At 35.7% G+C, this 12,881-nt stretch overlaps 1 protein-coding gene and 1 non-coding gene across 2 annotated transcripts; both read right to left on the minus strand.

Moving 5' to 3' along the window:
• Positions 1-1,984: 1,984 nt before the first annotated feature.
• Positions 1,985-2,057, minus strand: TRNAR-UCU. Its single transcript has one exon. It is a non-coding gene; the product is annotated as a tRNA-Arg (tRNA).
• Positions 2,058-3,501: 1,444 nt separating this feature from the next.
• Positions 3,502-12,519, minus strand: LOC109009364 (pyruvate kinase 1, cytosolic-like). The gene is made up of 16 exons (XM_018989818.2): positions 12,349-12,519; positions 11,949-12,045; positions 11,631-11,728; positions 11,297-11,452; positions 10,239-10,316; positions 9,698-9,829; positions 8,699-8,779; positions 8,374-8,445; positions 8,169-8,258; positions 6,700-6,844; positions 6,391-6,479; positions 5,880-5,975; positions 5,649-5,716; positions 4,638-4,737; positions 4,296-4,355; positions 3,502-3,801 (listed from the first exon to the last, which is right to left on the minus strand). Exons 1-16 carry the CDS (start codon positions 12,415-12,417, stop codon positions 3,649-3,651), a joined length of 1,584 nt encoding a protein of 527 aa, XP_018845363.1. The 5' UTR covers positions 12,418-12,519; the 3' UTR covers positions 3,502-3,648.
• Positions 12,520-12,881: the final 362 nt, after the last annotated feature.

The raw sequence follows: 12,881 nt of genomic DNA on the forward strand, positions 1-12,881 counted from the left end.
CTGCCAGGAAAGTGCTTCCGTTTGTTGGATTAAAGTGTCCATATCCATGTTGAATTTTGTTGGTGAGTGGCTTGTTTCTGTGTGGAAGGGTGAGAACGATGGCAGTTGATGGTGTTGCTGTTACTCCAGAGGGATGAGTAGTTAATATCGACCGTTTGGTGATTCCGCACCACGTATACTGCACACTTGAAAGAAATTTCTACTTATCATGCATACTACAAGAAAACAGGCTTTTTCCTGCGCCTGATTTCTCTGAAAAAAGTGCCCATAGTTGCCAGTAATAAGCTTTTCCGATTGATCATACATAGCTGCGGGTTGGATGCGAAAGAAGTGATACAACAAGTTATTTGCAGCGAGAGATCGTCGATAATAATATTTATTTTCGGCATTTCAAATACTGCCGCAAAAGTCCAATCTGACGCTGGAATTAGCCGAACGTGATTCAGATGCATATATATGGTTGGAATTGGAAAAAGCATTTTCATTTGTCTGAAATGTTATCATCGATGATCTGAATCGCTGCAAAAAATATGAATCGGCAGATGGAAAAAATGTTATCGTCGATGATCATAGTTGAATCACCGCAATGTTATTTTTGGTGCCTTTCTATAACTTTAATATTGCGATGGAAATGTTGGTATTAGCTAGCTAGTTGAAAGCTAATGTTCAGTCCTTCTGAACAATGACATTAATTTTAAAAAAGAGTATAATTAAACATGTTGAATTAACTCGATCGGTTAATTTTGTGAATTTTCTGTATTCCTTTACAGTATTTTTTTCATAGATCTTTTTATTTCCGGCAAATAAAAAAAAAGAGCAGAGGTAACATCAATTAAGTCGAGACTGATCTAGTTTCACTCATGTTGATTTAGCTAGCTGGGCATGACTGCCGGCAGCTGAACATAGCCGACATTAATATATCTGTAAATTCCCGTCGGAAGAACAGTACAGCAAAAATAAATGCAAAAATAAAGAAAAAGAAAAAAAATCTTCTGAGTTCTGACAATTAATACAGACTAGTGCTTCTTCATGACAAGCAGCTTATTCATTTACAAATAATTCAGAAGCTAGATTATTCATTTACAAATACCGGCCATGAAAACCAGCTCGAATTCCCATGTATGTATGTCCTTTCCCGGAACTTTTCCTTTGAGCTAGCGACGGAGACGGGAGATGCCCACATCATGAAGTACTAGTACTTCACGATTGCATGCATGTACCTTAAATATCTTCCAGTGAGTCCAGTACTACTGCTGGATATAATATTACGGCCACTACAAGCGGGAGAGGTATGAATTAACTGGGAAGTGGGATACTACAATCGGAGCTCCGGATGATTTTGACCTGCTTTTCTCTGAACAACATTTTTTCATTCCGGAGCCTCCAACAATATCGTCGGAGACCTGAGACGAAGAGGGCATGAAACAACCGAAAAACGCTGAGAATAGAGACATCATGTGCTTCCCGGCCTTCTTTACTATGCTGTTGGCTAATTGATAGGTACAAGATGTTGAAATGGATGAGCATGCAATGAATGAAGTGAGATTTTGCTCCATTTACTAGTGCTATTTATATGCATATGATCAGATGGCAATTTTTGGATTGATTGAAGAGCACGGAAAATGAAGTGACGCATGAAACTTTGAAAGATGGATGATGAGTCCAAATGCTTGCAGAGCAAGCAGAAGACCAAGCACGACTGGTCAACAATGGTTCCCCTTTTTGTTTTGTCCATGTAAATTCCTAGATTCTTTCCTCCAATTTCGCGGTTTTGTCGCTGCGCTTTCACCGCAGCCCCCGACAAGGTTGTACGCACGTGGAGCAACAACATGGCTCGTTCCGCCATCGCAATCACTCTTACTGGCTACCCGATATCACATACAATGGCTCTAATAAAGAAAGACTCCTTAAAAATGAAGAGAAGATGAGAGTGGATGGGAATAGCTTGAAAATGGGAAAAATACAGAAAAATTAAAAGGAAAGGCACGCCCAGTGGGACTCGAACCCACAATCGCCTGATTAGAAGTCAGACGCCTTATCCATTAGGCCATGGGCGCTTCTTGAAAAGACGATGCTAAGATTAATATATTACCAATAAAAATTGCTGAATTTCCTCATTAGAAATAATAATTCTGTTTTAAAGTTTTTACACTGCACACCATTTACATGCTATAATTTAATTTGAAATCTAAATTTAAATATTACAAATTAAATTATAACATGGTGTATAGTGTAGAGGCCTTAAATCAACGCAAATACCTAACAAATTAATAGTTAAAATAAAAAAAAATTAATTTTTATCAGCCTAAATTTTTATTTTACTTTTTTATTTTCTTTTAAGATTTGAAGAGTATGATAGTCATTATTCCTTTATTAATTACCTTAGATTATCACCTAAGTAAGAAGGTAAGACATATTATACGGCTACCGTCGCGGTGGTGGCACCACCCATTGAGTGTGGATATCAGGCCACCTCGATGCAGGTGGCTGTAGATCACCCCGTCCCACCCATGTGCCTGGGATGGACAGCTCACCACAATCACTCCTCTTGGGATGGCAAGATCACCCCCTAGATGGTAGACAATCACGTATCTTTTTAAATATGTATTTTTTAAATTATACTTTAGCATACTTTTTCTTTTTTTCCTTTTATATATAAACCATACTTTAGTATACTTAATTCAAGATATATCTTATTTTAATGTATAATAAAAAGCTTAGAAAAATGCTTTGATCACAAAAAAGATTTTATAAAAGTATAAACTCACAAATTAACGTTGTTTAATGTAATACATTAAATTATAAAATTAAACCATGCTACATCCACCGAGAATGTAGCAGGAGATGGCTCCCGAAAAGAAAAAAAAAATTATACTGTAAAACATTTTTTTTTAAAAAAAAAAAAAATCATTACGTCACTAAAGAGCATTTTCTTAATCATTAAGTAAAAAAAAATCGAGACCTATTTCTTGATGATAATAGCATTTATGTTACTTTATAATTAAAGTAAATTTCATATCATATAAAACTATGTTAATTTGTTAATTTAATTTTATAAATTTTTTTTATAACTAACACTTTTCAAAAGCTATACATGCCAGCTTGTTTTTAAAAGAGTTGAGTTACAGCTAAATTCATTTTCAACCATTAATGGTATATTAAAAAATAATTAAAAGACAATAATAGAAAAATAAGATGAATGAAAGATATTCGCGTGTCCGCCGTCAGCCGTCGATATCCGGAGCCAGTCGTTGACTCTCAACTATTTGCTTTCGAGTAGGTAACCAAGCTCACGAGCGTCTGACAACTATGCACCCCCTTTATTTTGCATAGCAACGTAAAGTCGAGATCGTAAACAGCCTTATGGACCTTATCCGTGCTAATGGGACCCGCCGAAATCAATCCAAAAGCAACTCTACCCGATCAACACCGATCCGAATTTGGCCCGAATGGACCCGGGTCCTGCCTGATCTGAAGTGAAATGACCACCATGAAAGAAAATAACCCAAACATTTGCTTCTCAACAGTAATCTTGAGAGAGATTTTATTAATGCATGCATGAAATGGCAAAAACAATCCCAATTATATATGGGTGTCTTACAAACTTTTACAAATTTGGAAATTTATAGTTCAAAAGTGGAAATAACTCTAATCTTCAAGCTCTATGATCTTAACCACATATGCATCACCAACTTTCTGGAAGACCACTACACGATCATGAGGCTTTATAACACCAGATGCCTTGCCATGATCCAATACAACCTTTAGAACCGATTCATTTGTTCCATTTCCAGACTCAGCCTGCAAAACCAGCATTGTTTTGTTTCACCATCTAATGAAAACTTAGCGAAGGAGAATAGCAAACATTTTGTATCAACAGCATAGATATATGCTAGGCTAGGCTGTCATAAAAAACTAGATACGACATGTTATGTTAGATGAATGAAAATAGCGGTGGAAGTGATCTAACAATTTCTAGTTTTTTATACCAGTCACTTCTCCACCATATCTAGTAGCATCTATCTGGACAAGAAAACCTAACCCAATTCACTTCAGTTCTATAATATAGAGCTTTGCCAGGATCACCGGGATTTCAGCGTAAAAATACTTGTTCAAGAATCGTAGTATTTACTTCTGGATGCCATAAAGTGCTCTATACTTGACACTCCAACTTCACCTCTAAGGCACTTTCTCCACATTAATACATGCACACACAAACAGAGAGAGAGAGAGAGAGAGAGAGAGATTCCATCTATATTGGTTCGGTATCTCAATAAACAGAATGCAATACTTACTGGATGTCGAGGATCTGCAAGTGTGGGAAAAATGCCCCTAACAATCAGTGATTGTCTTGCCTGCCACAATATCATCAAAGGAGCAGGTAGCAATAATTAGCTTCCGTTTCGGATCAAGAGACAATGCAACCCATGAGGGAAGGACAACCATAGATAAAATGAAGTGAAATTATATTTGCTAATAAATAATACAATAAGTATCCCATAAAAGACACCAGAAAAGGAGGGAGCAGCAAAACAAAAAATAAAAATTATCCATAGTAACACCTTTTAGTCATGGAGGGTGGGCTCCTGGGATTAATACCCATTAGCTGCATGTATAAATCAAAGTCAACAATATACCTCAAAAGCACCAGTTAAAGTCCAGCGGAGTTGATTTGTTTTAAGCTGGGGAATGACAACAGATAAGACAGGCATTGTCGGCCTGTACTTTGCAATCAACCTGCATTAAATGAAGAGAAGATGAAAGGTCTAATGGATATGCATGCAAGAGTGAGTACATATTGATATAATATATAACATTTATGGTTGATCATCAAAACACAACCTGAATAACAAAGAGCAACACTAAAATGTAGTATGAAAGTTACACAAAATTGTATGTGCACTCGATTATTTTCTAAGATGGATATGCTTCATGACCCTCATCACCTTAATCCATCTTTCATAACAGAAACAAAGCATATTAAAGTTTGCTATCATTTTCTCCCGATTTGGCATGTTATGGCCTCCTTTATGTTTCCTTTGTGCCAGCTAGTTATTTTTTCGCGAAGGGACTTCCATAAACTTCCTTCACTTTTCTCAGTCCAAGCTGTTGCAGTTGTCACCTCATCAGCTTGAGGGGACCCATTAGAGACAATTTCAAATTTATTACTAGGCCTCATTTGTTTTCAGGAAACTTCTCAACTCATTTCATCTCATCTCATCTAATCATTACAACTTTTCCAAATTCTCATACAAAATAAAATAAACAATTCAACTTTTTCAAATCCCAAAACAAAAATAATATTAAAAAAATATATTTTAACAATATTTTATTTAATTTTTTAACTTTAATTTCAATTCATCTCATCTCATCTCACTGCGAAAACAAACAAGATGAGATGAAAACAAACGAGATGAGATGAGATTTTTAGTACTTTTTCTTGTACGTACTACGTACGTAAGTGTTGCCCTTGTATATGTCCCATATACTTGAGCTCTTGCCTATTCTTATAATAAATAATATTTTGTTTACGTATTAAAAAAAATTATCATCATATGCATGTGCATTATAAAAATCAGTTATAGTCACAGAATTATAATAGAAAATGCCAAGGAAAAAAAAGATGGGAATGAAAGATGAAAAAGGACCTTGCAGCTCTTCCAGTTGAAGTGAAGCAAATAATTACAGAGGCCTTCACCTTGATAGCTGCACGTACCTGAAATATACGGAAAAAAAAAAAATCACGTTTCAGCAGGCTCAACCTGTCTTTTATTTCAAAAAGGGGGGAAAGGAAAGAAAAAAAAATATTTTGCCATTTATCTACATGATGGTAACCAAAAAATGAATAGATTAAATGCAGGACCATCAAAAGAAAGTACCGCAGATGAGGCAATAGATTCCAAATGGGTCATTGGTTCTCCAACATATTTGACAGTCTTCTTGAAATACAGAACTTGATTGAAAACCTTCTCTGCCTGCAGACAGGTCTTAATTAAGAAACCTCAACCTAAAGTGGAGACAAAAAGGGGATATTGTGGAAGCAAGAATTTCTGTGACTTTATTTTGATATAAAAAATACTTGTGATATCCAGGCTATGATACACACACCATAATAAAAATAGATCTTGTTTTCTTCAAATTAGGAAATTTGTCTCACAGTAAAAATACAACCTGTCCAAATGACCACCAGGCCAAGGCCAACATATGATGGAAATAATAAAAAGAGTTCAGAGAGAATCAGAAGGGGGAAAAGACTGAGAGAGAGAGAGAGAGAACAAATTAAACAGCATGATTTCCACCCTACAAAATGGGCAACTTATCCAACAAAAGAGGAGCTAGAGAGCAGAAGGGGTTGAGAAATGGGCAATTGAAGAAAATGGCAAGACTTACCTCTGCAGAAATCTTTCCAACAATGGAAATCGTCTCAACTGGATACAATCCCCGAAGGGTCTCTGCACCTAGAAGAATTGCATCGCTCCCTAAAAAGAAAAGGGGCAAAAAATTAAAGTTCCAGATTGGTTCACACCCGTACTTGTAGTGTTGGTAGTGCTCAAGAAAATAAAATATAGGAAAAAAATAATGATAGAGCAAAATATTCTCTCATATCAAGAGAGTAGACATAAAAAAAGAAAACAATAATCCAATGGCTATCCTCCAGAACTAATAAATAGAATACAAAGTCAGAATTACAAAACACACCATCCAATACTGCATTGGCAACATCTGTTGCTTCAGCACGAGTAGGTCTCAAGTTGTCAGTCATACTATCCACAACACGAGTAACCACTGCTGGCTTTCCAGCCATGTTGCACTTGTAAACAGCAGCCTTTTGAAATAAAAACACCTGTAAAATCCCAGAAGTAGATTACCAGCACATACTTAAAAGTTCATTGATGGTGCACAAACATATATTTAACAGTTAAAAAAAAAAGCCACATGCGGTTATTCCTGTCCTCATCAATATAAATATCTTTCTTAAATGGTTTGGGATAAGATGAAAATCAGCCTTTCACATGAGGAACTATTCTTTTTCCTTCAATATCACAGTCCATCTCAAACTGGAGAATAACATATGTTAACTAGTGCACAGATGCAAGCAGCCATGTGTGACCATCAAACAGCCAGCCCATAGTAATTAACTTATTCAAGTGTAAGACATTATTTTCAACCAAGGCATCCACATAAAACTGATCTGTGGATTTACTTGTCACTTTGTTAAGAATTCCATCACGTCTATCAATCTGCACAACTCATATAACAATGACTTATCATTTCTATAATGGAGCTAAAAGCAGTTAGTGAAAAACAATTTGTAAATATGGATGCAGCAAAGAAAAAACAAGCATAACCCAACAGTAATAGAGGAAAAAAGGAACTTCTGAGTGGATTAGGTAAAGGAAACAAGTAACAGGAAAGAAAGAGAAAGTTCAGCAATTCTAAGGCCATGTTTGGGAAGTGAGATGAGCTGAGAACATCTTATCTCAAAATTTCTCATAATTTCCTTTCCAAACCGCACTCAGATACAAAATACTTTTCAATTTCAAATCTTCTACATTTTCATCTAATTATTACCTAATCATTAAAACTTTCCCAAACTTCCAAAAAACAACACAAACAACAAAACAATTTTTTCAAATTTCAAAACAAAAATAATATTAAAAAATAATCTTGAAACAATTTTTTAAATTTATAATATTTTTATTTAACTTTTTCTCTCTCATTTCCCAAAACCCAACAAAACATCTTAACTCAAACCATTTCACTACTATTCACAGAATGCTCATCTCATCTCATTATCCAAACATGCAACGTTCTCAAAATCCTAAAATAGAATCCTCCTCTCCTGGCCTGCACTATAAATATGGACTTCCAAAAAGGGTTTATTTTCTGTATCTGACATCCCCCTGGATAAATAAAACGACTAAAAAAGAAAATTTAATCAGCATATTAGTTGGATGATCAGGCCCCATTCTTCTCCTGAAACAATAATTGTAGGGTCATATGTTGAAGCATCACTTTTTTTCCTTGTAGGTAAATACACAAGCACAAGGGATCAAATCCCATAGCTTCACCTTCCATCTGTTGTTTATGGAGATAATGATGAGTTTCAGTCTAAAGGCCATTAACTAGCAACATCATATTTGTACCATGTTCAATTTGAAACCTACCTTCTCTGGTGGGAGATCAATCCCCAAATTTCCTCGAGAGAGAATAATACCATCTGCTTCACTTAGGATCTCATCAAAATGATTTAATCCCTGCATGAACAAATGAGATGGAACAAAATCCATAAATATAATCAAATCCCAGCACAATACAATTCACTTATGGCGCCTCTTACTACCATTCGATATTCTTGTTTATGCACCTCACCTCTACATTTTCGATCTTCGCAAAAATTTGAGTTTGGCTGAGGTTTCCAAATTGAGAAAGAAATTCACGAGCCTATACAATGGAAAGAACAGTCACAGTTGAATGTAAGAATAAATTAAAAGAGCAATGACTATAGCAGTAAACTCTAAAATGTAACTTAACCCCATCATTAAGTTGGGAACTAATAAGAACGGCGAGGATGAAGTTGTAAGTTAATATATAAGAAACAAAGATAATTAAGATGGGAGAAGATGAGTGATCAAAATCATATAATTGAAATAAGAACAATAAAATGGACAATATTCTTAGTGGGAACAGTCCTTACATGGCGAACATCTTCAGCATGCCGGGTATATGACAACGATAGAAAGTCTATATTGTTTGGAGCACCCCATGTGCTTATAACCTGATATTAATAAACAAGATTTCATGGAAAAAAATTAATACGAAAAGACTGCAAATTTTATTATTTTCACACCATAAAGAATTCGTGTAGCCGATCTCAATTTGAGTTGAGTAACAATGGATAAAGTCTCGTAGAGGGGAAAATTGCACCAATTTTATTCATGCAGTTGTCCCCAAAACCAAGTTTACATATGTTTTTCTGCCACACGAATGCCATATAATCTATCACTGAATTATAGGAAGTCTTCAGCTAATCAAGAAATTAAGCGGGGCAAATAAAGCATCCAATATCATTATCACTCGAATTTTCTTTTATCATTCTATAAATTGAAAAAAATGTTTCTATGAAAAGTAAACTCATTCCACCCCTTTGACGAATTCTTTTGCAGCAGCTTCACCAAACTTGAGCTATCAGCAGGAACAGGAGGAAAAAAACCCCACTCAATCAGGAAATTTAAGCCACTGCTCTGTTTGCCACTTCTAATAACATTTAGCACACAAACCCAATAATTCACATATCCAGGAAAAGAATCCAATTTCAAAGGCTTAAATTAGTAGGATAAAAATCAAGAAACATAACCCAAGAATTCAAATATCTATTAGAAGAATCCAATCTTAAAGCTTAAATTAGCAGGAGAAGAGGCCCAATTATCACACAAACCCACAGCCAAACTTAAACCCAATCAATTTGGAATCACTTTTTAACACTCTCCTTCACGTGTCAGACAAACAATATTAAACAAGATTCAACACAATCAGACTCAAACCTACCAATTTTGGATCATTCTCTAAAATGTTTCATAAAAAGACAACCATGCCTTTTCTAACCTTAATGGGTGATAAAAATTAGGTAAAAACACCTTGTTCACAGCTGATTTTTTGTGCGCACACAGTGTCTGGTGCAAAGAGCATAACTTACCTCCTTATCTTCATCAGTGAGTGTAGGTAGATCGATGCGGATTTGGGAGACATGCAAGGTATACAATGACCCAGACAGAGTAGCAGAATTCTTAATCAAACAAACCACATCATCACCATTCACGTCAGTGACCTGCATTGTGAAAGTGAAACTTTACGGATTATTGGAAAACCCAAGAAGCAAAATTTGTGAAATTTTTGGAAGTTTGGCTGCCCTTTATCTCTCATAGTCAAGCTAATTGGTGGTGCTTACATTAAATACAAGCATGCTCAATATGGGCAACCAAGAAGCAACCTAGCCACTTCTCTCTTGTATTATAAAATGATCAAGACAGACAGTGTCTCGTTAAGGATGTGGGTGATTTGATATGCCTAATTTCATTTTTTATGGGTAAAATTAACATTTTATTAATACAGAAGAAGGCGTAGCCCAAGTACACAGGAAGTATACAAAGAATACACTGATATGCCTAATTTCATAAGTTTCATTCCAAATCAGCATGGGCCTCATAACTGAAATTATTTTCCTAGTGTTGCCTCACCTCCAGCCACACAGAAGTAGTTTCACTTCCTGTAAAGAGGTACTGACCAATAAATATGGTGTCCCCCTTCTTCACTGCCTGCAAAACCAAGTTATCTTTAGTAATGGCAATTGTCTAACAATCTACCTGCAATGAATCATGTGGTATATAAATAAATAACTAGAACAGCCTTCTACACATCCTCACTATAAATGTAGGAATAAACAATAAGGGAGCAGATAGAACTATAAATGGAAAAACAAACTTTAAGAGAAAAAAAACGGCCAAGAGGATTTCTGGCTGACACTCAGATCAAGGTACAATATAGCAGAGCCAAAAGTTATCTTCATAAGTGTTCTAACTATGTAGACCAGTGAAAACATCTGATATAGCTCAAAACCACAAAGTAATGGCATAAGCAGCAAAAGATTTAAAAAAAGTCGTCAGTTTAAAGATTTCACATTTAAATGCCCATACTTCCACTGTTTTTATTTTTAAATTGCTGCTCAAAATGATACTCGGAATAAAAATCTTCACCGAGCAAAGGCATCTTGCAAGTAATTTGAGCCAATTTGAGCTTCTAAAAGATTCAGTAATTCCTCAAAACCATGAGACATGATAATGAAGACCTACATCATGAACAAGACTGACGGTAAGACATCATACACAATCTTAATCAGGATTCAAATATATAAATTTGTGTTATTTTATTTTTTGTTCAGTGAAGCACTGAACATTCTCTGGATAATACAAAGTCACTTAGCAAACCAAATAAACATCTGAACAAATACGAAATGGTGACTGGAAATAAAATCCTAACTTAAACTCAAACGCCAGTTTTTAACTCCATGGACTGTTAAGGAAACCAAAAAAATGCAGTCAAGTGAGAGTATGCAGGCCACTTCATGATCTGTCTAAAAGACACGCTAGATGCAACAAAATGATATCATCTCGTGAGATGGTTTCCAGAACCGCAAAAAAGCTAGTAGCTTTTGGACCTAAACATAGGCCAACCATTTTTGAAGTGATTAATTTTTTATAAAACCAGAAATGAATATAGATCATAAAAAAATACTGACCTTTGATAAGCCATTAAAGTTTATGGGTAATGTATTTGAAGTAGCTTCCTTTTCTTGATCAGGTGTTAGGACAACCAGCGAATCTGCTTGAAGTGATATGGGGTGCTCAGCTTTGTTGACAACTTGCAATTCTGGACCCACAGTATCTAACATTACCTGAAATATGAAAATAAATTATCCCTATCTTTGCAAAGCATAGAACTGAAATGAACTAGAGCAGCAAATCACTTCAGAGAAAACTTCGTAATTCTAAATTAGATGGCGAATGGTTAAATTTGCATTAGTGAAATGACTGATTATAGGAAAGTATTGTATGCAACAGCGACAAACTTACTGCACAAAGCTTCCTTGTACTTTTAACTGCTAACTTCAAGTTTTCCAGCGTCTCTTGGTGAAATGCAGTGTCACCCCAAGAAAAGTCAAACCTCGCCACTAATTTCCGTGGAAGAAAAATGAACGAAAGTTATATAAATTTGACACAGAAAAATACGTCCATATAAGACTGTCAGCTTTTTTTCTATGCAAGTTTACCCCCACTGAAACTTATAGTGGAGGTAAAACCACGCAATCAAAAGAGTATCAAAGAATATGCAGACAAGAATAGAGCTCATTGAATATTTCAACCAAGGCAACAGGTGGAGGGGGACAATACCGGACATTCCCGCCTTCAGACAAGCCGAAATTATCTCGACAGATCTTGATTTCGGACCAAGTGTTCCAACAATCTTCGTCATCGCCGGAAAGGCAGTCTGCACATAACATAGTCCAATTCCGAAACATGAATGATAATACATCCAAACTACTCATGCTTCCAATCAAAACCAGAACCCACCAACCAGATCAATCTGGAAAAACAGCCATGTCGGTGCTACCAAGTGAATTAAGTAAACAACGGGATATAAAAGATTCAATTTTATCAGAATCTGTTCAAACGAAGTCAGGCTGACGAAAATGAAACTTTTTCTTTGACTTCTTCTCGTAATCGCCACAGTGCATAGAAGGAACGCTAAAGAAGAATATTAAAATCACATTGTATCAGTGTGTTTACTTACAGGCTTTGAGGGCTCGAGAATGGAGACCATCCTTATGGGCTCCTCCAGAAGCAAGTGATTGGCATGCATTTTCTCGATGATCAGAGAGTGTATCAACCAGAGATAGAAACTTCGAGACTTCAGATTCAGAGTCCGTGGGAACTTGTTTGATGGGTCTCTAAACTTTCCTAGTTTTATATTAATCGGCGAAATATTCCATAACTGTAGATCATTATGGAAAACGAGTGGCGTGTCGTCCACGCGCTAGAGTCTTGTACCCGAAGACGATTGCGCAGGAAAGGAGCCATCGGAAAAAATAACGAAAATATCCAAGTAATCTTTTAACGGTCGAGATGATTTTATTTTCCTATTTATTAGCATTTTAACGGTTCAGGTTCATGGGCTTTTGATTTCATTTTTATTTTTATTATTATTATTTAAGTGTGGAATTGTTCCCTTTATCGACAGATTAAAAAGATTTCTAAAAGCACGATGTTTTGTTTCTTGGCAAGCACAAGGGTTTGGCATTCTATGGGTTGATTTGAATACAGTCA

Source organism: Juglans regia, chromosome 5 (assembly GCF_001411555.2).
Source record: "Juglans regia cultivar Chandler chromosome 5, Walnut 2.0, whole genome shotgun sequence".
Taxonomy (NCBI): Eukaryota; Viridiplantae; Streptophyta; class Magnoliopsida; order Fagales; family Juglandaceae; genus Juglans; species Juglans regia.

What these genes read in the sequence shown, in the direction of transcription:
- LOC109009364 (XM_018989818.2), bottom strand. Translation starts at nt 12,417, where the DNA reads ATGCATGCCAATCACTTGCTTCTGGAGGAGCCCATAAGGATGGTCTCC. An exon ending in TCTGAAGGCGGGAATGTCCG is followed by an intron (nt 11,729 to 11,948) that starts GTATTGTCCCCC and finishes CACGGAAATTAG; the next exon opens with TGGCGAGGTTTGACTTTTCT. An exon ending in AATCTATTGCCTCATCTGCG is followed by an intron (nt 5,717 to 5,879) that starts GTACTTTCTTTT and finishes CGTATATTTCAG; the next exon opens with GTACGTGCAGCTATCAAGGT.